Source organism: Equus przewalskii, chromosome 16 (assembly GCF_037783145.1).
Source record: "Equus przewalskii isolate Varuska chromosome 16, EquPr2, whole genome shotgun sequence".
In the NCBI taxonomy this organism is placed as follows: domain Eukaryota; kingdom Metazoa; phylum Chordata; class Mammalia; order Perissodactyla; family Equidae; genus Equus; species Equus przewalskii.
The window spans coordinates 50,625,053-50,652,477 of NC_091846.1; the positions used below are offsets into that span (position 1 = coordinate 50,625,053).

Sequence of the window (27,425 nt, forward strand, 5' to 3'; positions counted from 1 at the left end):
ATCTATATTCCAGTACCTATAACATCTGTTTTCATTTGTTTATTTTTCTATCTCCTCTATTAGATTGTGAGTTTCTGGAGGGCAGGGGCTATGTCTTCTGCATTTAGGGTACACTAAAATTATATAGTAAGTACACTAAAAATTTGTTGATTTGATGTAAGAATTAGGCTGGGAATATTAATATTTTTATTTTATAGATAATTAAACTTAGGCTCTTACATGTTAACTGGCTTGTTTGAGGTTAACCATATTTCCAAAACAATCAAGAATATCATATTTTTTTTTGACTTTTGGTGCTTTTTCCATTACACATGCTGCCTGCCTAACATGATGGGGTTATTCCCTTGGCTCGGGTGAGCCTTGAATCCTGGAAGTGTCCAGTGGGATTTCCCAATTTGGGTATACTCATTAGATCTGTTGATTATTTAACGTTGTTGCTTCTGAGGCTGACTAGACTGAAAGCAAGTCAGTCCAGAGTCATTGCTCTTCACAAGCTTGGCCTCTACTCTATTTGGGTTTCTGGACATTTCCATCTTAGGGCTGCTACATCTTTTGGTTTTCTTCCAAGAATATAAATTGTATTTATTTTGCCTACTTTTACTATAATGAATTGTGTGGGCAACATTACTATTATTATAACTTGACAACTAACTGTTCAAGAGAAGGTAGGCTCTTTTTGGTGACTGCTTAAAGAGGGTACTGCCCATGTTTTCCTTTTCTGTACTTCTCATATAGCTCCTGGAATTCAAACCACCTACATCTTGAAATGCCCAGCTGAGATTAGGCAGCTGAAATCCAGCAAAGTTCAGAGATAACCACAGCAATCTCTAGAACACTAGGCTGGGTTTAACATAATTATATGGGAAAGGAATAAATGCTAATTCTTGATTACTTTTGTCAGAAAAAGAAAGATAATATGTGCTAAGAGATACAGACACGTAAACTTCAAGAACAGTCAGTATGCATTTATTTAGTGCTCGTTTTATTTTCCTTGTATTAAATTTTATCATTTCTGTCTCCTATCTACTAGGAATCTTGCATTTTTATCAATTTCATCCCACCTTGCACATAGTAAACACTCAGAAGAAGCTTGTGAAATGAAATGAGTGATCCCCAAATCACATTTCAACCTTTCCCCTTTGACCTATGGTACAATAATGATTAAAAAGTGAAATGCTCCAAAGGTAGGCAACCAGAGATAGAAAGACATAAGGGACCATTGGAAACCATCAACCAGATAATCAACCTCAGAAAAGCGGATGTCTGTATGTATAGCTGGTTACTTACAACAATAAAATACAACAAAGCAGCCTGGAAACCAGAAACTTGGCATTTTAATTTAAGAACTTTCATATTTCCTCGATAACTGTCTGTTTCACATAAATAATGTCCACTTGTAATATTTGTATTTCCTTGAAACACTTAATCATTTAGTATTTAATGAATTATTGCCTGCACCGTAAAAAATAAGCTGGTCTTCTTTTTAAGCAATTCAAATTTTTATTGGTTTTGTTTACCTAACAAGGAATCAGCCACTATAGTAGTTGCCACTTTAAGTGACCACAGAAAAACAAAATATATAATTATTTTATGTGGTTATGTTACAAGTTTATAAAGTTAGCTTCAGCATACTCATGTTTTGCTATAAATTGTATTCTTTTGGCCATACATAAGCTGTCAATACTAAAAGGTGTCTGAACATGCACCCAGATTAGCAATGTATAAAGGAGAAAGTAGGCTAAAATCACTTGTAAATCTTTTAAGTTTTAACATCCATACCAACGCTATTTTTGTCCTTTGCTATATTATGCAGTCCTTAATACCAGGAAAGATGTTTTAAAGTTAAATAGTAGCACCTTTTCCTATATATTGGTTTTAATCATGCCAAAAAATCATGTTTGTTTCTTACCAACCTTTATCAGTATGTTCACATTTTGAATCAAACATTTTTAGAAATGTTACTGAACACAATTTTATTATAAATAATGCATGGATGTACTCTGCGTGCAGTTCAAAATTTGGCAAGATGATTACAGACCACAATGCAGACATGCAGAAGGAAAGGGTATTAGGATGTAAATGAGGAGGAAGAAACAAAATTCAGTACATGGTAATAAAAGCGATCTGAAATTTGAATAGGTATAAAACATATTTTAACAAACTGCAAAAATATTTGTGACTCAACGTTAATTTAAAAACCAAAGTCTGAAAGGTCTTTTGTGATGACAGGCATCTGAAAAAGTGATCAGGAAGAAATTAATAAACAAGACTGTGAGTGATTTGTAAATAGAATCCATGTGGCATGTGAATTAGTTATTGTCCTTTCTTTTTGGCCACATTGTTGGGGTTTGATTTACTATATCATCACATTAGATGCTGGCAGAAAACAGCATTGCTAGCTTATTTCCAACATGTGGCCCCGGGTTACTAAAATAAAAATGTAGAAACTCTGTTGTATTTTAAGACAGAGTTAAAGCTCTTGGGCCCAATTTGTTCCTGAAGTCACTCTGAGAACATTGCAGTGTGTTTTGCTGGAACAGAATCAGGACCTTTTGCACTGATGTGACGGGGCAATGACGAACGTCAGGCTAAGAATGGGAATCTGTCCCCATGGGTTTCCTCCCCCCTCACCTCATTTCCTCTCCCTTCCGTTTTCTCTTGTATGTATTTTCACACGCATCTCATCCCAAGTTAACCTAAGGCACCTTCCTGGGGAGATGAAAGAATTAGGCAAGAATGCACAAAGTACGGGGTTTTTACAGTCTCAAAAAGCAGTTTTGCCTGTAAGTGACAGAAAAACACCATGTCAAGAATTCTTTTCTATTAGTTATTTACAAAAAATAATATAAAAATTAGTAATAAGCTTTATAGGTAGCTGTTAAATTGACTAATTTGTGTGATCTTAAAGAATAGTCAGTATTTTAACTATCATATTATACATATGCTGGAGAGCATTTTTATTACAGCATGGGTGAGAGACGATGCTGACTTCTCCTTTGTCAAGTGGACCCTGCTCCAGCCACTCACATTCTGTCCATTACGGGGTTACTGGCATCTCTCCGTTGTAAAGGTATGAACACTGGGGCCTGCCCTTCATTTAATCATCTACACGTTGTGTATTGTAGCTAAGTAATTACAGACGACAAAACTAAACAAATAGTGTTTAAATTACAATAGTGAAAGAAGATGTTTTAATAATCCTGAAAAAATCCTACATAGTATTTTCTTTGCAGAATACATGAATGGGAGATTTCAAAGCAGTCTTCTGGGAGTGTTCCAACCCTTCTCTCTCTTTCTCTTTGTGACATTTGCTCTTCTCCGAATGTAAAAAGTTTAATGATTTTCAAAAACCTTAATCTCTCTTTCTGGTAATTCCTCCTGATCATTTAAATAGGTTTCTAATGTCAAAAAAATACACCAGCTAAACTGCTTTCACATTTTGTGTCCAATTATAGTTCAACCAATGATGTGATACTACGAATAAAAAAGTTCTTTTAAAGAATTTTTAAAATTTTAAGTTGAGTAATTTAACCTTCATTTAAAAATTCTGTTTTACAGTGACACATTTCTTTTTTTGTATTGGATTTACATTAATTTAAAAAATAAATCTCTTTAATAGGAATTCTGAGTGGGCTCAATTTAGTTGTAAGTGGTGTCTGAACATACTGGAAGTTATTAAGAGCTATATTGAAGTGCTGACTGTAAAACAATCAAGTGCTTTCACAATGAGGCTTTTAATTCTTGATGCTTTTCTTCTCGTGCTGTAAACAGCTCATAAAATGTCATATGTAACTGTGAGTGTTAAGAAAATAATCAGTCTTACATTTTTACATTATTTTGTGCAAACACACAGTTGTTTTGTTTTGGCAAATGCCTCACTGTCTTAATGACTTCTGTCCAAAATAAAGAAGATGAGATTAAGTGAATATTCCTTCATTCAAGATGAGCTGTATTTATTACTGGAACGGAAGTTGTCATATCCGTGATCATTAGCTTTGAACTTTAAGCATGACTGCTTGTCTTCCAAGGACTGTTTTTCTTCAAATGATTGGCACCAGCAGCATAAGCACGACTGTACAAAACAAATAACTCGTTTATATGTTTACATCAGTTACACTGTCATGACCCTTCCTACTTTCTAGGGTTCTGACTTTCTTTGCATGATCCAGAATTCTTGGGCCACTTTCTTTCCACGCTCTCTTATTTTTCTCCTTAAAAACATATAATTACACAAGTAGTATATGACAATTTTTTTAAACTAGAAAATACAGAGAAGAAAAAAATGTATATAATTAAAATACTTCACCTTTTAATTAAAATTAAAAGAGAAAGTCACTCTTAATTCTTGATATTTACCCTTGATTACTTAAGAAATACTCTTAATACTTGATAAATATATAACTCAAGACCTTTTATATGCAAATAGAAATATGACCACACACATACATATACATGACTGTATATGTGCATGTTTGTGGAAGCATGTGTATAATTTATTTTAATAAAATTGTTATACATACTACTCCATAGACTGCTTTTTCTCACTTGACAGTGTCATAAACACCTTTCCATGTCAATGAGTTTAACATTACATTGCCATTTTTTTCAGCCACATGTTATTCTCATGTTCCTTTTCAGTATTGTTATACAATGAGATTATAAACTATAAAAGTGTTTCAGCTTTATTTATCCAATTTTTTTCTTGGATTTTTTAAAATGCAAAACTTTGTTCATTCTGTTTTCTGAGAATCTATATGCATAAGAAAATGAAATGGGAGGTGCACTGTTTTCTGTTCTGTAAAATGAAGGAGTTGATCTTGATGATGTTCTCTTCCAGCTCTAAAATCTATGAGTTTATGAGTGGGTAAAGAATTTTATAGACTGCCTTAGAGTTTACAAGGAAGCTAAGTTCTTGGCTTTCCAATAATGAACTACCAGGGACAAATAGATCACTCCCATATAAGGAGAGGGAACATTTCATTTCATGTTAAATTGTTGAAGGAGTGAAGGAGTGGTTGGATGGGTATTACAAGGCAAGCAATTGAACGAAGAATAATTGCACATATTCTACATCAAGGAGCACATCTCTGCTTTACAAAGGTGGAAAAGAAGAGGTAGAACTTGAATAAAATTTCTTTGCTTGTCTTGTTATTCTTATGTCCATGTGAAAAAGAGACCAACTTAACTATAATCCAAATTGTGCTGCATAGTCCAAAATCCACCAAAAACAGAAACAGTGTATTTAATTCATGTTTTAGCTCTTATTTTATTATGTGATATCTGTCAGATATCAATGCATGTAATTTTTATTAATTTTATTAACAATTCTATGTTTATAACTGATTGGTTGAGGCAGCAGGGAGTGGTTGACTAAGATTTATAGGCAGAAATCAACTATAGTGATTTATGAGCAAAAGTCATATTTTAAAAAATCATCCATGATGTAATGCAAGGGAAAATGTAAAACAATTTACTAGATCTCTCTGGATAGAAATATTAATAGTTTGGAAGGGTTACATTTGGTGCCAGATTAAAGGGAGCTTTTCATTTTGGAAAACTCTTACCTTAAAGCAGTTTTTGAATCTTTTGCTCACCAAATACAGAGCTATTGGATTAATGCAGGAATTCAGGGAGGCCATGTTGATGCCAATGTAGTCCAATACCAACAAAAAGCTGTAAAAAAAGCCCAAAACATGTCTGTGAAAAATATGCTGCTCTGAGCATGTATTCTTTGCAGACTTTTGTGTTTTTGTGAAGAAAAAAATTACTGATAACAATAGTTTTGACTTTCTCACTGGCCTTTGCTGATAATAATTCCTCTCTCTCTTCCTCTCTGCCTGGCTCTCTCTTTCTCTCATTCTCTGTCGTTGCCCACCCTCCACCCCCTTGCCCAGTTCTCTCTTTTAAAATAAAATCTCATTTGGAAGTGCTGAGGCTGGCTGAAAGAAGGATTTACAAAGTGTAGAGAAGAATCAGACCTGATGTTTTCAATCATGCTATTGACTCATCATTTTGACAACTCTGGCGCTCCATTTCCAGGGTTCTTATAAGTCCCCTTTACTCCTTCGTCTAAAATAGGAGCGAAAGTAAAAAAAGGAGAATCTTAATTGCTCCTTAAGGATTAGAAAAGTAATACCCTCTCTTTCTGCCTATGAAAGGGGTTAATGGAAAAACTTCTGAATGGCATTATTTACAATACAATTTCTATTTTACCTTTCTTACCTCAAAAGTTCACATCTATGGGGATCATTCTGATCATAAAGAGTGTGTTTCAAAATCCTGCTGAGGTGAAGAGGAAGCCAGCACAGGGCAAAGACAAGGACCAGGCAGAATACTGTTTTCGCCACTTCCCTTCTCTGAAATAAAACCACAGTCAGACACTGAATAAATGGTTCGTTATAATCACGGCATTATCCTTGCTAAGCAGAACAGTTAACACTGTTTACAAAAAGTCAGTGGCATTTGTAAAAATTCAGGACAATGAGCTTCAAATTAAATAGTTAATGTGAATTAGAACTAAAATAACTAGAGACTCATTTTAATAAGTAATGGCTCTTTCTAGATCCTTTTAGGTTATATAGAATATCTCTAGATAGATAATATAAAAAATATCCCGTGTATATTCAAAAATACCAGAAGCAAGAAAGGGAAATATGCTTTGGTATATAATTATTTTAGTTTGTTATCATCACAATAATTTTCTTATTCCTAACCATAATTGTAATCATGCCTTAGTACATATTTCTATTTTCTTACCTGCTTTAAGTGATCATTTAAAGCAATTTGCATGCCACTCTTCTTTCTCAACATTTCACAGGTCATCAAGGTATAAAAAAATGCAGTGATGGCCAATGGCAAGCAGAAATAGAAACTAAATAGCCACCAATCCTTAGCATTCTTGTAAAACTACGGTGAAGAGAGAATTTTATGATTAATATTCCTCTTTAAGAAAATCTTACATACCAAATGTTAAATTTTAAGAATGCTTTTGCATAACAAAGGAAAGCATCCCCAAAACAAAAAGGCAACCTGCTGATTGGGAGAAAATACTTGCAAACAATATATCTAATAAGGAGTTGATATCCAATATATATAAAGAACTTATAAAACTCAATATCACAAAAACAAACAATCTGATTAAAAAGAGGGCAGAGGACATGAATACATATTTTCCAAAGAAGACATACAGATGGCCAATGGGCACATAAAAAGACATTCAACATCACTAATCAGGGAAACGCAAATCAAAACCACAGTGAGATACCACCTCACAGCTGTCAAAACGGCTATTACCAAAAAGACAAGAAACAACAAGTGTTGGTGAGGATGTGAAGAAAAGGGAACCCTTGTGCATTGTTGGTGGGAATGTAAACTGGTACAGCTACTATGGAAAACAGTATGGAGGTTCCTCAAAAAACTAAAAATAGACCTACCATACCATCTAGCAATCCCACTTCTGGGTATTTATTCAAAGAAAATGAAAACACTGATTCAAAAAGATATATATTACCCCTATGTTCATTGCAGCATTATTTACAATAGCCTATATATGCAAACAACCTAAGTGTTCATCAATAGATGAATGGATAAAGAAAATATGGTATATACATAAACAATGGAATACTACTCAGCCATAAACAGGAGTGAAATCTTGCCATTTGCAACAACATAGATGGAACTAGAGAGTATTATGCTAAATGAAATGAGTCAGACAAATACTGCACGATTTCACTTAAATATGGAATGTAAAAAACAAAACAAATTGAACTAACAAACATAACCAAATAAAAACAGACTCATAGATACAGAAAACAAATGAGTGATTGCCATAGGGGAGAACCGTGAGAGGATGGGCAAAATAAGAGAAGGGGATTGAGAGGTAAAAACTTCCAGTTATAAAATAAATAAGTCATGGGCATGTAATGTACAGCATAAAGAATATAGTCAATAATATAGTAATAATGTATGGTGATGGATGGTAACTAGACTTGGTGTGGTGATCATTTCATAATGTATAAAAATATCAAATCACTACGTTGTACACCTGAAACTATTATAATACTGTCTGCCAGTTATATTTCAATAAAAAAAATTTAAAAATCATATTCATCAAGAAATAAATACCTTCTAAATAAAATCCATTTCATAAATACTATATAGAATTTTTCAGGCCACATCTACTGAGCAAATAATTAAATACATTAAATGAAACAAACTTTCCTAAAAAAGCATTTCAATTCTCTAGGGCAGTGTGCTATAATTATGCATAAAATGTAAGTAGTTGGACAAAATTCAAAATATTTGGAAATTCTAATATTTTTGTCTTCACATAAGCAAGTTATCCTTAAGGTGGTCTTTGTGTGAAATACCACATCTGAATATGTAAAGACATCCTAGTGTTTAAGGGAAGTTTTCACTTTTTAACAAGTTTGTTTTATGGGAAAAACAGATATGAAAAGGTCTATGTTAATCATTTAGCTCAGTAATGTATAAATCTAACCTATCAATTAAAAAAAATCAAAACTGCTTAAGACATGCCTTTTCTCTTATTGTTTTTCTGCTCTATTTAAAATTTTTTTAAAAAAACTTGTTGCTCCAGATTAATCTGTGTCAGAGCAGAATTTAAGTAACTTATGCAGTTCACATTAATGTCCCTCTTTATTCTTTTGATTACCATGATATACACAATTCGTAAAGTATCATGCAGTCTTTTTACATATAAAATAGAAAATAATCATCGGTGACACTTGGACCAGCCCCCTTTGCTTTAACTCCTCTTAACCCATTCTGTTGGGAAGATCCTTTTACACTAAGGCTCTGTACTCTGATGACCAGCACTGCCCTTCTTTTTGCTATCTCCTAATTCAACGTTCTTGAATAAATGGCCAAGATGAAAAGTTCTTTGCAATGGCAGCCTTCCCTCTACAGAGAGGACAGGCTTGCTGCTCAGAATCCTGCCATAGCAGGGCCACTTCTACTTGACCATTCGCTGAAGCAGCCATTCTCTCTCAAGGCTGCTGTGTTGTCTTATGCAGAATACGTAGTAGTGGTCAGTCTTTGTGGGGATTTGAGTAGAAAAGCTGTAAATTCAGACAGATTCTCTCCTGTGAACTTGGGTTATCTGCATCCCTGAACACCAGGATTTTCTTGGAGATGTAGTGACCCGGCTTCCTGCAGCTTGGGTTGTTACTCACCATTAACCCCGCAGTCCTGGAACTTACACTTTAATTTATGCCAAGGACAGTCATAAATCAATACCTTCCCAAGAAGGGGCGATCAGGGGGAAAATACCTAAATATTTATAAGGCAAGATGGAAAGGGAAAAAAAAAGTAAAACTTACCTGCATGAAGGCTGTTTTCTGAGTGGGATGAAGCAGGCAGATTCGCAGATAACTTCCTTTGTAGTCAGCGGTAATCATATCAAAACCCACGGCTTCAGGGACAGCCAGAACCACAGAGACCACCCAAATTAAAACAATTTCTACTGCTGTCCATTTTGGAACCCCGATTCCTTTAATTCGACTCCAAGAAGCAACAGCTCGATATCTGAAGAGCAAAATAGAATTGTTTGCCAAGCTGGCAGAGCCTGGTTTTATTGAATTATATAGTTTATTTTCTAAGTTACAGAGCAATCACTAGTATAGTGTCCAGGATATACTTCACTTAAATATTCACTCTTACCTGTCAATACTTAGAGCACACAGACTCAGCACAGTGATGCCCACGGAGGCCTTCTGTATGAAAGGCACCAGCTTACACATCTCGACTCCAAAGGGCCAGTCCTCCGCCAGCAGCTGCATGGAGGAGACATGAAGCTCTGTTAGGGAGACTTTCATGAGGCGCCCTCTCAACTGCATTACTTAGTGGAGAGTAATTAACGTACAGGGTAAGATAGCAAATTCCAGTTCTTATTCTTTTCCTCACGGACTACTCCTTTGAAAAGCACCAGTGTTCGATATATGGAACAAGAGAGTGGGCTGAGAATAATGAAAATGCAGCCAGTTCATGAGAATTCGTTATGCGTTTATAGTAGCTCAGGGTCAGGATCTCGACCGTGGGGCCAACTGAGGCCCGTCACTTAACTTCCCCTGACAACACTGAACGTGCGGTGCTGAACACGTCTCTGATACTGTCATGGAGTCTCAAATGCTCAGGTCACGGCCACGTCAAGACACGGGTTAGTTAAAAATAGATGATAAATGTTCCTTAGCTAGAGAGACTAGGCACTCCCATGGAGAACAGCGTGGGCATTCGCCTACTTTTTCTTCACTGTAGTCAGCTTACTTGACTGGACAGTAACTCCGCCACAGTAGGCACACTGCTCCTTGAACACACCAGGCACGCTCCTGCCTTAGGGCTTCACTGCAGGTCTTTCCTTATCCTTGAAGGCTCTTTCCCCACAGATCCACCCGGCTAACTCCCTTACCTCCTTCAGGCCTTGATCAAATCTCATCTTTTCCACATGACCTACCCTGATCACATTATTAGTACAGCAACCACCCAGGCCTCCAATCTCCCTTACTCTACTCCACTTTTGGTTTTATCTATAGCACTTATCAACTCCTATTGCATATATTGTAACATTTACTTATTTGTTTGTTTAGTTTTTGCTCTCCGGAACTCTCAGAGTACAAGACAGAATATGACCTCTGCAATTCCCAATTATACATGTATTTCTTTCTGTCTGACTTCAGACTATGCAGCCATCTCTTGTTAAACTCAGTTGTTTTCTTTCTTAAGATGACTGGGTGTGCCCCACACTGGCTAATGAATCCCTTTAGGTAAACATCTGGATCGAATGTTCATGAGGTTTTGAAAAAAAAAGAAAAGTATTTCAAATCTATGTTTTTTTATAAATGTTTTAAAAAGTAACCTTCCAAAAGTGAAAACTATTTTGAAACACAATTGAATCTTTCTGTCCTTTCACTAGTGAAGGTTCTTTCCAGAGTCTGTCAAGCTGGGCGATTGTTCTATAACTAGAATGGCACCAAAGGCTGAAATGTGTATCTCATTACCAATATGACTTGGAGCTCCAACAGGGGATCAATTTCATTTCTAAGTTAGACATGAAAAATTACACCAACATGTAGGACAAATGTTGGCAAACTTACCACAAATATACTTATTACAGGGTTCTGAAAGCCGACAGAGCCAGTCAGGTAACATAGAGGAATGGAGGGGGCCAGGTGTAAGAAAGTCATTGGTGTTGGGAAGATAATAGGGAGTGTTGGGGTCTGGGGTAAATCTCATCTAAAAGGAGTAGCTGCTAATGAACATGATGTGATTTTTGCCAAGGGACTCTAAATACAAAAATCTCTTGGTTTTTAGACCCCAATTGAAATTTTTATATGAAATCTCACAATTTAAGAAAGTTGTCAACTAATTCATTTTTTTAGAAAAATTGTCAGATAACATTGTATTATCATATTAGGAGAGTATGGTGGGATTTGGGGTACCGTCTTGATAGGCTTCTCAGCAAGGTCTCTCAGAACAGGCAACATTTGAGTAAGGACCTGACTAGAATAAGAGAGTAGGCCAAGCAAAGAGCGTTTTAGGCAGAGGAAAGAGCAAGTGCAAAGGCCCTGAGGTCAAAATAAGCCTGATGAGTTGAAGGGACATTAAGAAGGCTGATAAGGCTGAAGTGGAGTGATCCAGGCCAAGTGTCTAGGATGTGATGTTGTAGAGGTAGGAGTTTGAATGTTTTTTTGAGGAAATTCATTGCTTTTGAACAGGAATATGGCATGATCTTATTTATGTTTTTAAAAAGATCACTCTGGCTCCTCAATGTAGAATATATTGTGTGGCCAAAAAGGGAAGCTTTCGTGAGAGCTCATGGTGGGCTGGGCCGTGTGGTGCCATGGGGCTGAGGAGACTGGGTTATAGACGTACATATTTTAAAGGTAGAGCTAGCAGGACTTGTGGATGGGTTGGATGTAGGATTGACTGAGGAGTCAGGAAACTCAAAGAGGTTTATCATGTGAATGGTGGAGCCATTTATTGAAATGGGGAAGACTCAGGGTACCAAGGTCTGAACCAGCTACAAATTCAAAGTGCTTCAAAAGAACTGCCAATTACCCTCAGAAATATGAGAGCAAAAGCTTCCAGACCAGTTACAAGGACTCTGCCAGGCCCAGCTTGGTGTAAATGATCCAGACCATATTCTGTCTAATCATTCTGGTTGTCCTTAGATGAACTAGGAAAACAAAAAAAAAAAAACAAAACTAACACTGATATGGCACTTAAAATGCACTATTCTAAGCACTCTACACATCATCTATCAGTGAATCCCAAAAGCAATCCTAGGAGGTAGTATTACTATTATCCTCATTTTATAGAAGAAAATTGAGGCACTTAGAAGTTTATTGACTTGCTATGTTGGTTCTAACTATGTCCACAAATTCTTTGCTACTCCTCCCTTCAAAAGGTGAAGCCTCGTTTTCCTCCCCTTGAATGTCGTTTGGACTTAACGATTTGCTTTTAACAAGTAGAATGTGGTGACGGTGATGATATGTGACATCTGAGACTAGTTCATCAAAGGCATTTTAGAGCTTCCTCCTTGCACTCTCTTGGGCACTGATTCTGGGGGGGGGGCAGCTGCCATGTCAGGAGGACACTCCAGCACCTCCACTGAGAGGCCAACATGGCAAGGAACTGAGGCCTCCTGAAATGACTAGCACAAATTTGCCAGGTGTAGAAGTGAGGGGATCCTGCAGCCCCAGGCAAGCCTTCAGATAACTGCAGCCCCCGCCAATATCTTGACTGCACCCTCATGAGAGATGGAGCCAAAACCACCCAGCTAAGCTGCTCCTGAATACCCAACCCACAGTCACAGTGTGAGATAATAAATGTTGATTGTTTCAAGCCACTAAGTTTTGGGGTAATTTGCTGCTCGTCGTTAGACAACTGATATACTTGTCCTTGGTCACTCACTTAAGTAAGTAGTGTATCCACATTTGAACCCACGTGGTCTGATTCTAGAGTCTATAGTGCTTTAGAAAAGCTGACCTTAGAAAAGAGAATGTTTAGAATTAAATCAATATTAGCATTTTAAGGCCCATAGCTATGTGTCAAATAATGGTAAAATATTTAGATGTAGAGTAAAATTTTCTTCTAACCACTTAGCTATTTTATTCATGTCGTGTCCAAAAATTTGGATAGTCTCAAGTATTTTATTGTCTCAAACGAATTCCAAACATGCAAATATTAGTATCACACAGGTACAGCCATCAGATGAATCAGGATGAATGAGTGTCCAGGCCACTGCAGGGAAAGAAGTCCAGCCAATGAAAATGAGCTCTGCAGTGAAACCAGGCCCTGTTTTGAGGTTCTATTGTCTTTGGCTCAGCCTAGAAAGTGGATGCTTGCTCTTCATACCACTGGGAGGCCTGCAGCCCAACCTCTGACCCAAGTTATCACAGAGGATAGAGAAACACAAACTGAAAACTCTAGGGATTCTCTTCAAGTGTAACACAGAGATAGTCAGAAACCTAAACGTAATGAGAGACTACGGTTTTCTAATCTACCCTTCAAAAGGGAAAAAGACTGCAAAAAAAGGGAGTGTTAACCTTTATCAGCTTCAGTATTTCACAGTTTCAATTCAGACCCGAATGCTGCTCGTCCTGAGAGGCCATAGAAAATGGGGGATGGAGTGCCCACTGCCACTTCTATTATTTTGTAGTGAGAAGGATGATTTTGGCAACCTCTGACTCTCTCCGATCAGAAGGCTTTGCGGAGACATCCAGAAGCCTGATATCCTGTGACAGAAACCATGCCCACAACTGATGCTCATCTTTGTCTTCATGGCCTCCACTAAGAAAGTTTTGGGCAGTTTAGTGCCTGGAGCTTATTTAAATGCAAAGACTTCAACCTCTTGTTTAATGGTAAACAAAGTCCTGGGTGGGGGAAAAGCTGTGAAGTTAAAAAAAAAAAAATCACTCTCAACCAAGATGATATCTTTAAAATTCGGTGAAAGAATGTTCTTATAGATTTTTATGATTCCTGAAAATTAATTGCTTCACTATTTGCTGTCAAAAATAATGACTTTCAACAACTATAATTTGAAGTCCAACAATATAACTTTCCTCTTTGTAGAGGAAATTGATTCTCTTTGTTGCCAGAGGAAGCAACTCTAAACCCCACCAATGACACATTCTTATTCTTTATGTTTGGTTGTTTTCTTTGGACTTTACCCCATCAAATTAGATAACTTATGAGCAAGATCTGAATGCTGAAGACAAATCAAGCACATAATCAAACAAGACTCTCTGATTGCAAAATGAATGTTAGAGTTCGAGATTGGTTCCAGGTCCCCGCCACATGAATTAAATTTTCAGGTCTTGTTTAAAGTTAAGTTTGAATATATGTTACCTACAATTTATCAGATGTAGCCAGTTAGAAAATACTCCTATAACTGACACTGTTTTTCACACCGTGAGTCTCATTCACCGAAGAGCTTTTGTTACTGTTAGGTCCTACGAGAAGGTGGTGGCCAATTGACAAATAGCAGCCTATGCTTGTGCTGACCCTATTCCTCTAAAGCCATGCTGCTTCCTTAGCACATTTCTTTTGTATGAATAAACACAAATAAATAAACCCTAGATTGAAAAAAGTTATGACCATACTGCCTATAAGGTCTCTCCTCAAGTATGGCTATGATTTCAAAATTTTATGTTAGGATAGCTGCTTGAGAAAAAGAAAAGGCAACAGAATCCAAAGAAACTGTTTTTACATTACATGATAAAGTTATTTTTGAACCATATAGGTTTTTTTGTTAATTTCTAAAAGGATAAAGAGCCTGAACAGGAAATAAATATCTTTTCTTTAAAGGTATCGTTAAGTGAGTCCTACAAAAATTTCCCCAACCGGGGGATTTACATTTTTCATTTCTCTTTTAATTAAAAATTACATTCTTGAGAAATTAAATGGAGAAAATCCTGTTAATACACACTACTGTTAATACCCAAAGGAATCAAGCCTCATAAAGTCAGGAAATGCCAAAGTTAACTGTCTTGCATTAACAAATGTTCAATTGCCTCATTAACCATACATACCATTTTTTCTCCTATTTTTTTATTGCGAGAACACACTGAGCTTTAACTCTTTATTTGTTTCAGAATATTCTACAACATTTTTAATGCCTAGCACAGTGCCTGGCACACAACGGTCACTCATTAAAGCGCCTTGAATAACAGTGGATGAATGAGTGGATGAATGAATTATTTGATCATAAGGCAGAAATCATGTGACGAAACTTTTTTATGAGCTTTTCAGTTCTCATATTTGAAATGAATTCTTTAGAGAAATGAGATGACTGTGTGTTTATTTGTTGTATTGTCTAGTCCATGTCCTCCCCACTTCCAGATGCTCAGGTCTTCTTGACCCATAGAGCCAGGGCGTCGGGGATTGAGGCATGAGGAGGGATGGCTGTTCTCTTGTTGGAGTTTTGCCTCCTGAGCAGGCTGGAAAAGGTGAAAAGCAAAAATTCTTCTCCCACCTCTCTCTCCTACTCAAACCTGTCAACGAAATGACTGACATAAAGCAGACCCTACTGTTTCTCACTATGTAATGAGATCCTGTGAGGAGTTTTAGTAGTAGAGGATTGTAAATTTGGTGGAGATGGACGCAGTAAGCATAGAGACATTGTAAGAGATTATCATTTAAGAGGGTGGTTGAGCAAAGTATTAAAGATGACAACTAGGGTTACTTTGCCAGATTGCTATCTGCTTCATCTTGCGATGAACTGTGAATATTTCTTTCCAATGACTGGTATTATAGAAACGTTTTTACAGCAAGAGTCAAAAGAGGGAAATAACGGAGTGCTTGTGTTTCACAACTTTGGGAAAGGGTGTATTCTTCTGTTTTTATCTCAGTTTCCTGTAGCAGATAAGAGCTTTTCTGCCTTTGAACTAGTGTTTTTAATAAGACAAGGCACCCCTATTCAAGGATTTCCATGTTAGATCTCCCTTTTTTTTTTTACTCATCTGTATAGAGAGAATTTAAAGTAAGCCACTGGTCAAGTGCATAGAAAATATTTTCTTGACATACATTGTACCCATGCCCTTGGGGACAAATATCAATTACAAGTTCCACCCTGCATCCATCAAAATGCACTTAATCACTTAAAAGTTGGGCCATGTGAGTTAGAAATATGTGGGTCAGAAATAATGTCAGTTTATCCCCCAGCGGTGCCATTTAAATAGACCACAATGTGAACAGCACCCCCCAGAGTTGTGCAACGCAGAAGCTCTATCTCTAGGAATCTGTGCATGCACACCCACAAAGCAGAGGGTGTCCCACTGCTCTAGAAAGATTCCTTTGACTCGCTAAAATAGAACGACGACTCCCTGAAGATGAAGTAAGGGTTTTGAAACAAACCTCGAAGAGAAGCAAAGAGATACGAAAGAGATGAAAAATAAATATTTCTTAGGAGAAATTTAAGTTCACCTTAAATATATTTCCCTACCAGTGTTACAGTGAAATTTACTTCTAAGTCTGTAATAGGCCTATAAAGAAATGTATTGCTACTCTCCTATAATCTGAACCTAAAAAAAATATATCCACAGTTTGTGCTTAAAAACTTTCATTGACACATTACATATTCTGAAAAGATTCAACCAAGAGAAATAATAAATGCTATTTACGACCCTAGCCTACTGTTAGAGTCACTTATCTAAGATGGACTTTCTAAGATCACCATGACACCTGAAGAAACTGAAGAATTATAACCTGATAGCCTCATGGCTCAGAAAGACTTTCAAAGTTAATGAATTCAACAAGCCTTATTAAGTAATTTCATGTCTTACTGAAACCTAATTCTATTTGTAGAATATCCTATGGGACACTGGTAAACTACTATCAGAAAATGTTCGATTATTATGGAGTCTAAAAGCCCTTTAAAATAATTTGAAAACACTGAGTCAGGGGGAAGAAGACAATGTACAGAGTAAACATCCGGAGAATAATTTTCCTCCTCTCTGGAAACGATGGTGAAGCTAAAGAGGAGAGAAGTAGAGAGGGGACAACAGGCAGGAGGCAGGAGTATGGCAGTGAGTCTCAGGGACAGAGAAGAGTTTGAGAAATGCTTAAGGCAACTTGCTCATACATTTCTGACTCAAGAGTGACTCTTTCTCTCTCTCTTCTGCCACCACATTTTGGCCATTTTCTTGTTCCTTTACATTTTTGCCATAGGGTCTGTATGGAAAGAGAAATAATGAGTCTCTACAATAAAAGCCTTAGAAAGAAAAGAAGTCTAAAATTAGAGAAGTTGTCAGCTAAGGTATACAATTCACCACACTCAGCTATCTCCCAAACATAACCAACTTCTTCTTAACTTTGCAAAGTCCTGAAAGAGCATGTTTCACTTAATAAATTACATCTTGAATCTTATTTCAGCTCAGGCTTTATCTGTCAACACCCTGTAAAGCACTTAATCATTTATTAGCATTTGGCATGTTTCTCTAAAAATAATCAACTATAGCATATTAGCCACACAGAGATAACCTTATATGGTTTTCTTTGTGAAATGAAGACCATGGCTCGCTGGCCATGAAACACCAGGGTCTTGGCTGTTATCCTCTTGTAAAGCTATGGAAATATCTTCAATCCTGAAAGATTCATTTAAAGTGAGCAAAGGAAAAAATGTAAACTTTTGATAGATAAGTCTCACCATATTGAAGTAAACATTGCTTTGACATTTTAAGATGCTTGGATTTATGGAGTGACCAAGTGGCAGATCAAAGGCAAACACAAGAAGTACCATAGACTTAACCTAGGGAAACTTTCAATGTCCAAGGCCAAGAGTTTGCCAACCATCTTGTCACAGGAATCCATGTTTGAAGCAGTGAGTTGGGAATATGAAGTCTTGAGTTTCTGGGTTATTTGAATTCTGCTATTGACCTGTTATTCAGTTATGACCTATATCCTCATACAGAAAGGGGAGCAAACTTTCCCCCATCTTTTTCATCTGGACAGTTACAAAAATATGAGTTACTAAAGCCCACTGCCCTTACACCTTATATATAACATCTTTCGTCAATAAACACTTGTCTGGTATTGACTGTTACAGGTGCTCTGCTAGGTGGGTGTGGGGAGTTAGGCTTTCTTTGTTAATTGATTTGAGGTCATTCAAAGCTTCCTGTCTTATTGTTTAATAATACTCTTGTAAAAGCTAGTACTTTAAATGTGCTTAATTGGTGATCCTTAAAATTTTTTTGACTTTAAATAAATGAATCTCAAAGGTATCTAGGCTCTGGTTCTGGTTCAAAATTCTTCTGCTACTAAAAAATCTCTAAATATGACTAAAATATCACTAAAATGTCTTAGTTACTTAACTGGAAACGGGAACAGCGTTATTATCTTGGGAAAAATTAGACTCCCTGCCCCATGACACCTCTACTTCTTGAATTGCTGCGTACGCATAAACTTCCATTTAAGGATTGCAAAATTATGACTTCGAAAGTTAAATTTAATGCTGTTCCATTAACTTTTACTATTAACGATGAAACTAGTTAATTAATACAGACTTGTTAAGTACTAAAAGTAGTCTAAGATCAGATAATGAGAAAGGTGATTTTGATCAGAAATATAGTTTTGAGTGTGTCACAAACAGACAATGTCTGATTACCTGACAAGGTCACTTTACTCGAAACTCATTTGTGGGTTCAGTGAAGCAATTCCACATTTTGACACGCCAGCATTTTAATGTTAGATGCACCCCACCTTAACTAGTTAAATGTTAAGGATCAGCAGTTTCGCCTCTCAGAGCTACGAAGGCAGTCTCTTTGCCTCCAATAGCGCCTACAAAGTCTTAACAGCAAAACCATCTAAGGGCACTCCAACGGCTCACGGCCTAAATTTAAAAAGCTCTCCATCACTACTCGACATCCGATTACACTTAGATCTTTATTAAACTAATGTCCATTTCAATATCTGTCCTAGTTTATAAGCAGATTGTTTTCAAATGCAGTTTGCTTAAACATAAGGGAAGCTATATTTGAGAATTAATTGTCAACTCATTTATGTAAACATAGTACAAAGAGAGTGCAGTTGTTAAATAAAATCCAGAAATAATTTAAAAACATTATTTACTCAAGAATTTTTAACTACTTGAGAAGTTAAAGAAATTTTAGCTCCAATGTGCACTCAAGGCTTGTTAAATATCATTGCTAAACCAAACAAAGCCAAACCAACTAACCAACCAACCAAGAACATAAAAACGTTCACAGCGTCCACAAGTACATGAATCTCTTTTGATTCCCACATAGCTTTGACATTGGTGCTCCTACAACTTAGTAGTTAGATGGCCTCTCACAGGCACACACACATCTAAATTACCACACTCATTTTAGTCTATACAGGAAGGACACAATAAGTAGCTTGTGAATAAGGAGATATTCATCCTCACATCAGATACTTAAACATTGGCTTTTGGGTCAGGTACAGATATAAACCACGTAAATATTGGCATGGTGACCCCTGTATATATTAGAGATAGACATTAATACATGTATATCTATGTGGACATGTTACATAAAATAGTGATTCAAACTAAGAGTACAACAATAACTTTGGGGCACAATATGGCAATATCCATCAAAATTGCAAATGCAGATATCCTTCAATCCAGTAATTCTAGGTCTAGAATTTACCCTTCAGATATAGTCACACGTGTGCAAAGCCGTATGTACAAAGATGTTATTTGTAGTCATGTTTATAATGGCAAAAACTGAAAAAAGAAAACTCAAACACATTTCCATTCATGTTCATACACACACACACACACCCTAATAACATTTACTTATTTGCTTACTTTGTGCCAGCCACTGTGCCAAATGATATTTACCTGTCTACCTATGTATCTATACATTCTTATAACATTTAATATATTTATATATGTATATGTATACACATAAATACATATATATTTTAAAATACCCTTTTTGGATTGCAATCAGTCCCTTTTCATTTTTCATCTGGATGGTCTTATGTAATGTAGCGTGTAACAGCCCTACTATGTACTTTTGAGAAGGATAAACAAGGCTTTTATTTTCAGTAGTTTACTGAATATTTGCAGTACTTCAACAGCTTCAGTTTTCTGACTGTCTTATGACACCTCTCTAGCCTTCAAGACAAGATTTCCTCCCTGGCACAGGAGACCTGGTGAGTAGATTGACTCTTCCTAGAAGTTTCTGAATACCCAGTTCCTTGAGGGAGTCAAGGCACAGCTGACATGTTTCCTAAGGTGTTTCAGTCCCTCACGCAGTGCCTCCTTGTGAAATCCCGTCTCATTCTACAGTGGTGTCAAGGACTATGGCTTCCAGCGAGATCTGTGACATTTTGTGGTTTGTCAACTTTGTCAAACTCCAGATTTACTGAACTCCAGATTAATGTAATAGATTCACATTGACATTTCTGGGCTCCTGGGTGTTCCAATAGATGGAGTGAGAGGTTCTATGAACCCCCAGAAATTGTAAATGTGTGTGTGTGTATATATATGTATATATGTGTATTATAATATATGTTAATTATAATGTATATGTAAATTACCTGTAATAAATTAATTACAGATAATATGTAATATATATAATTAACCGGATTCTCAAAGAAAATTGTAATACCCCACAAAAACAAAATCGGAAATCACTGATTTAGAGATTCAAATCTCCCACTTTAGGATAAATTTAAATGGCATTCATAATTCGCTTATATAACTTTGTGTGAAGTATAATGCCCGGCTACTCTAAAATTCTAAATGCACTTTTTCAAACTTACTTCCATGGTGTCACAATTATTTAGGGGAATAAGTGGCTTTCAACTGGTTCTGTATTCGGTGTTTTGGTAAATAAAGCCTTTAGAATAACAAACAGTGATAGTATCAATGTTATATACTACAGACCATCTGAAGGGGATTTCAGGAGACAGAAATCTTCAGATGATTCAAATTAGAACTAGAAGTGCTTGCCAAGTATCCTACTGTGTGGTAGCGTGTCACATAAACCAGTGCAGTAAATGAGGTCCTAAGAATACTCCAGGTTGGAAAAGAGCATTCCGTGCCCGAGCTCGCTCAGTGCAGGGGGACAGGGAAGATCATAGCTCTAGGGCCAGATGGCCTGGGTTCAAGCCCTAGTTTCATCACTTTCTAGAGGTGTGACATTGGGCAAGTTACTTCTTCGCCTCTTCAACAGGTAGTTTCCCCATAAAACAAGGGTGATAACAGTAGCTCCTCCATAGTGTTTGCGGCACTGATTTAATGAAATAAGCTAAGTATCTAATGCATAATAAACGGTAGCCGTTATTGTTATGTTCTCTCTCAAGTGACACATATTTATGCATACTATAAAAATAAACCAAAGGCCACTACATAGGATTCACTGATGGCAAACCTAGTGATGGGACCTAATTCTATGTGATGGATTCATTTATGACCAATATAGATGACTAGATGGTCACATTTGTAATAATTTTGTTTCAGAAGTAAAAACAGCTTTAACAGACTGAATGACTTCAGGCAAAAGGATGTAACTTCTTAGGAAAATCATAAAGGACTTTGAAATGAAAGTAAAAACTGGGTGCCCCTTGGGAGTCAGATATCCTCTGGCTTATCAAATTTAATAATTTGACCAGACAGAGAAAGTATGATGGTCCTGGAAGAGCTGATGTACATCTGGCCTGGAGGCAACACATCGAAGGAAAATGTCCTCAACCCCACTTTCCATACAGCACTTCAGCTCCTGGCTGACTTACGAACCCTCAGAGTTCATAAGAAGTGGTTGCCTAGCAGGATTTTAGGATTTCTTCTATTTATCCCCCATTTCTGAGAGTGTTTCCTTCTAGGGCCTGGATCCTAATCCAAATCCTATCTGTAAACCTCAGAAATCTCTTGGATTCCCTTAAAGTGTGGCTCTTTGGATTAAGATTTCCAAGAGATTCATGAAAGGCAATTTAAAGGCATGCCTTATGGTGTCTTCTCCTGCCACAAAGATCAAAGTGTCTCCGGCAACCCTTTTCCAATCTAGCCATTTTTTCCTGAGTACTGAGCCCAGGATTAGCTTTAGGCAAAGCCCCAAAGCACATTCCCATTCCCTTACACTTTAGTTCTGTTTTTATGTTTGACTTTCCACTGCTGAGCATGATACGCAAGCAGAGTTTTACATATTTGCGTATCCTTTAAATTTTCTGGCTCTTTCACTTTGGCTATTTTTCTTAACACCATAAAACCTTAGTCAGTGGACACTAACAGCGTTACTGTAGAGTTGAGGAAACTGAGGCCCAGAGATGCTGGGATGTGTCCAGAGTCCCAAAGCAATTTGGAGTCAAAAAGTGTGGGGGTTTATGTCCTGCCTTAGCTCTCTATCTCCTCTGATGCCCCTGGTAATCAGACAACAATGTTAGCCGCTGAAACTGTTAGGCACTCTACATTGAGTGCTCTTTATCTTGTCCGCTAAGTAATCAACGAGGTGCCACTTAAACATTGGAACCTAACAGATTTGGGTCTGATTTCCACCTCCATCTCTTTCTCATTGTGAGACCTTGAACATCCTATAAATCATCTGTAAAATAGAGTAATATCTCCTCGTGGGTTGTGGGAAGGAGGAGAAAAGGAAAGTAACACATCTATTCCAGAGCTTGGCCCCCTGGAGGCATTCAATATAGAGCAGGTGCAGTGCAGTCATTCAGAATAGTGAACTGTGTTGTGTACTCACCAGTCTGGGTCTCCTTCTTGTAGGTCATTTGCTTCCTAAAAACCTATTCCTATTCTAGCCCTTATGCTTTCAGGGCCCTCCAAGACAATGATTCCCAAGGTTAGTGTACAAATGAATCACCTAGGCATCTTAAGGTGCAGATTCTGGGGCCGGTCTGTGGCCGAGTCGTTAGGTTGGAGCTGGAAAGATGTTGTTTGAATTGATAAGGGCAGACACAGCATCTACTAGGGTTTAGGAAATCATCCAACTGCGAACAGGAAGAGGAAATGCTGACTTACCAAAGGTTTGTGAAGTGTAGTCATCATTGTTAGGAAGTACTCATACAACTTAATTTATTTACTACTCTGCCCATTGCCTGCTGTGACTAAGGCAAGTTCCTGCATATAAGAAATTCACAGTGTCTTTTTTTTTTTTTTTTTTAAGGAAGATTAGCCTTGAGCTAACATCCCCTAGGCCAGGGCTGAGCCACTGTTACTTTGGTGGCCCAGGGCTTAGCAGATTGAGATTCTGAGCGCAGACCTAGTACTGCTCATCAAGCCATGCTGAGGCAGCATCCCACATAGCAGAACTAGAAGGACCTACAACTAGAATATACAACTATGTATATTCTACATAGTTTGGGGGAAAGAAATAAAAGAAGAAGATTGGCAACAGATGTTAGCTCAGGTGCCAATCTTGAAGAAAAAAAGATGCAGATTCTGATTTTGTCAGTCTAGGGTGGACTTGCAGCTCTAACAGGCTGTCAAGTGATATCAACCCTGCCAATCCATGGACCACACTCTTTTGGTGAGGAAGATTGGCCCTGAGCTCACATCTGTGTCAGTCTTCCTCTATTTTGTATGTGGGACACTGCCACAGGATGGCTTGACGACTGGTGTCTAGGTCCACCCCTGGGATCCAAACCCTGAACCCGGGGCCGCCAAAGCAGAGTGCAGGGACTTCACCACCACACCGCCAGGCTCTCCCCTAGGCCACACTTTTGAGTAGAAAGAACGTACCCAGTGAGCTGGACTTAGGGACTAGATACTTCAGAACCAATGGTTCTCAAACTTTACAGTTCATCATAATCACATGGAGGTCTTGTTAAAATACAAACTACTCTGCTCCACCCCAGAGTTTCTGAATCAGTAGGTCTAAGGTGAGGCCATAAGATGTCATTTCTAACAAGTTCCCAGGTGACGCTGATGCTGCTGGTCTGGGGACTACACTTGTTCTAGGCATAACAGAAGGCTACGGAATACCAGAAGAGAATTTGGTTCCAGTGATTACTGACTTTTAGGAGGATCTTCTTGAGTAAGCTCCCAGCAAAGGCTCGCCCATCTCCCCCTTCCTAACCCGGCCCCCGCAGGCGAGATATTAGCAGACTTTCTTTACCTTGTAGACATTGATGGGGATGTCAATGATGATGTGCAGCAAGTCTCCCAGAGCCAGGCTGGCGATCAAGATATTAGGGCCGTTCCGCATGCACTTGTTCTTGTAAATGATTCTCAGCAGTGTGGAGTTTCCGATGATGCCCAGCACGAACACTAGGCAGGACACTACTGTGTTGATGTACTTGAAAGTCTCCTTGATCTCGATGGTTCTTTCGCACGGGGGAGGAGGGAGGGTGCGTCGCTGGGCTCCCGCCGTCCTCCCTGCTTTAGGCATTTGCGGAGGTGCTGATGACCGCGGCACGCTGGCGTTGGACCCCGTCGGCCAGGAGGTCTTAGTCGGGGGCGTCATTATCTCTTCAGACCCCAGAAGTGGCGGAGTGGCCCTGGCCGGCGGGAATCTCCTCTCTTCTCCCTGGACCCCTGCCACGCCGCAGGCAAGGATCAGCGCCACCAGAACGCGTCCACACAGGGTTGGCAGAGGCTGCATGCTGCTGCCTGCTCCAGTGAGCGTCAGGTGGCCGCTCCGCAGCTTTCAGACTCTGGACATCCGCAAGGGAAGGAAGATAGGACCCTTGGATCAGCTACCCCAGCCACGCCCCTGCAAACCGCTAGCGCAGAGCGCAGAGCTCAGCTGCGCCACTACTATCAGCGCGCAAAAGTAACTCAAGTTGGCGCGCCAGCGGGAAACTCTGGCGCGTGTGACCCGCCTGCGCCGGTCAACTGTCCTTTTAGAACCAGCTTTCTCCGTGTTTTTTCTTCCCTCCGTTCCCCCACCCCTAACCCTGGGTAAATGATTCGCGGTGAGGCGGGGCATTCTGGAAGGGGTGTACCAGGGAGGGAAGGATGGGTCTCCAAGGCAAAGCTCTGAGCTCCTTGGTGTGTCCGGAGGAAGCATGTACGTTCTGGCTAGGCTAAGGACGCGTGGGCTCGCGGGGAATTACGGCACCTAGAGGCCAAGGGCATATGCCAATCTCTGCATTTTGCTCCACAGGGAACCCGGATACCCGATGTCTGAACAAGACTCCTCACGGCGGGTGAAAGCTGCTCCGCCTGGGCTGCCCGCCCTCTGGTTCCCCCTGCGCCCGCAAGAGTGCGCGGGCTGACTCGGAAAATCTGAGAATTCTCAACTCGGTCCGACTTGGGAGCGCATCAGCCTTTACTCGGAAGCTTCTGTCTCCTCCAAGTGGCTTGAAACACTTACGCGCTCTCCTTTACTCCAACCTCATCTAATTCGCTCTCTCTACTTAACTTTTTAAAAAGTATCTTCAAACTAGTAGACCAAGCCGAAGCCCCAGCAAAAGGTTCAATCACCGATATTAATTTAACACCACGCCAGAATGTTTACCTCGCGGATCCGACGCACCAGGCGCAGAGCGACGAGCGGGGACTTTCTTCCCTGGACGCGCTCGGCTCCCAGCTCGGTTCCAGTTTTCTCCTGGAGCAGAGCACGCCTCCCGTCAGCTGCAGGCGGGTCTGGCTCTGACGAAACGCTGAGGGAATGCCAGACAGTGTAGCCTCCACAGCGTGCTCGGGGTCTTTGCTGTCCCTAGACAAGTACTTTTATTCATTCGTCCCTTCCCCATCAATCACAGCCAGACTCCTCCCGCGCCTTGCGACCGCGCCACAACCTCTCCCCTTGGGCGATGCCTGGACAGCATCAGCAGGAGCTACCCATTGGAGAGGGCAGTCCTCCGCCAGAGACGCATCCTGAGAAGCTGTTTATTTGTCATAGTTCTAAGTTCTTCAAAAGACAAGCCTAAATCAAGGGCAACTTTTCACGCACCCCGCGACGCGCTGGGGAATCCAGACTAGAACAGGACTCTCTGTTAAACGTGTTAACCTGGACTTTTAATGACAACTGTGCCTTTTCTTTCTGGTAAATATCCTGCTATGATATCTAAGACCTGGTTGGTTTGGGGGCGCTGCTCTTTGCTCCGTTTTTGTTTTTGCCTTAGGTTTCTAGTCCACATCCGCCCCAACACGGAGGAGCGGGATCCGATCCTTTCTTCTCAAGCCCTAGCTCACTGCCCTCGGAGAGGACTAAAATTTCTCCCTCGTTTCTCTAGCAGTGGCTATTCTCTCTTCCTCTTATGTCTTGAAGAGTTATTGTCAGGCCATCTCAAGGATGTTTATACTGTCGAGAGACCTGATACCTATAGGGGACATGAAAATAATCAGAAAGCTACTGTTCAAATACAAGATGCTATTTGTTTATCAGGCAGAGCATTAAAATAAATTCTTCCTATCCATTCTGGAACTCAATTTTTAAGGGATAGAGAGAAATAATAGTGACTGACAGTTTTGCCCTAAGTTGTATGAAACAGAAGTCAGAAAGTCAGACTGTGGGATGCACGTTGGATATTACTCTGCTCTCCTCCAGTCAACTAAATCCCTGTTGAATCTGTGAAATGTCAGACCCAGGAGGAATCACTCCATGCAAGCAATTCACCTAGAGGCTAGGTGGCTCATTCTTGGCTTCTCAGCTTGTTAATGTCATAGATGGGATAAGAATCTTGGATTTTTGGCTCCTATGCAATGCTTTCTGGGAAAGTGAAAGTAGAAAATCAATTTCTATTTAAAAAAGTGAGCTCTATGTGTGAAATATGGTCTAAAGAACATGGGTAAAGAGTAAGGCTACAGAAATGAGAAATATGGTGTTGTGAGTGCTAATGCCAAATCTGGATGTTTTGATCACCGTACTTGTCTTCCCTGTCTTGGTAAATAAAAACAAAGTCAACATTCAATTTCTTTATAGCTGAGCCAAGTAACAGTGTTATGTGAATAAGGAATGATATAGGTGCATTTGGAGTATGAATATTTTGCTCAGTTGTGAACCTGTGCTTTTCCCCATCATTCATAAACGGAGGGACCACTTTCTCTCCCTCTCCATTCACTTTCCCATCTTCACCTCCATTCATATTTCATGCACCCAGTCCTGGATGTCTATTCTAAGCCTCACCAAGATCTCTCTCTTCTCTTTTTGCATAGCACTTTAAGACTGTTAAACACAACTGAGAGCTTGATCACATAGAGACTTTTATGGGTCACTATTGATTTCATGTGAATTAATTTCTTTTTCAGGAGAGGGGCAGAATGGTAGGTTCTTTCTGTACCATCACAACACTTGTCACAAGCTGAGCTCAAGAACTACTTTTTATAGGTTTGGTAATTACAATTTTAAGCTATTTAATTATATTTTAGGAACTCTAGTTATAGGGTTCAAGAACAAAGCCAAATAATTTTAGGGTAATCGTACACATTTCTCACCTGGAATTTAAAACACAATGTTGGCTATCCCCTATATACGGTCTCCTACCTGTGTGAGGCACCTTATTCATAGGATCTCATTTTC

The 27,425-nt window shown here is 38.8% G+C and overlaps 1 protein-coding gene and 1 long non-coding RNA gene across 2 annotated transcripts; one reads left to right on the forward strand and one right to left on the reverse strand.

Moving 5' to 3' along the window:
- Nucleotides 1-950: 950 nt before the first annotated feature.
- Nucleotides 951-25,972, reverse strand: EDNRB (endothelin receptor type B). Its single transcript, XM_008524083.2, has 8 exons — nt 25,419-25,972; nt 24,075-24,612; nt 9,682-9,794; nt 9,342-9,546; nt 6,757-6,906; nt 6,223-6,356; nt 5,565-5,673; nt 951-4,072 (listed from the first exon to the last, which is right to left on the reverse strand). Exons 2-8 carry the CDS (start codon nt 24,558-24,560, stop codon nt 3,938-3,940), a joined length of 1,332 nt encoding a protein of 443 aa, XP_008522305.1. The 5' UTR covers nt 24,561-24,612; nt 25,419-25,972; the 3' UTR covers nt 951-3,937.
- LOC139076487 (uncharacterized) lies at nt 24,612-26,825 on the forward strand. Its single transcript, XR_011528143.1, has 2 exons — nt 24,612-24,859; nt 25,065-26,825. It is a non-coding gene; the product is annotated as an uncharacterized lncRNA (long non-coding RNA).
- Nucleotides 26,826-27,425: the final 600 nt, after the last annotated feature.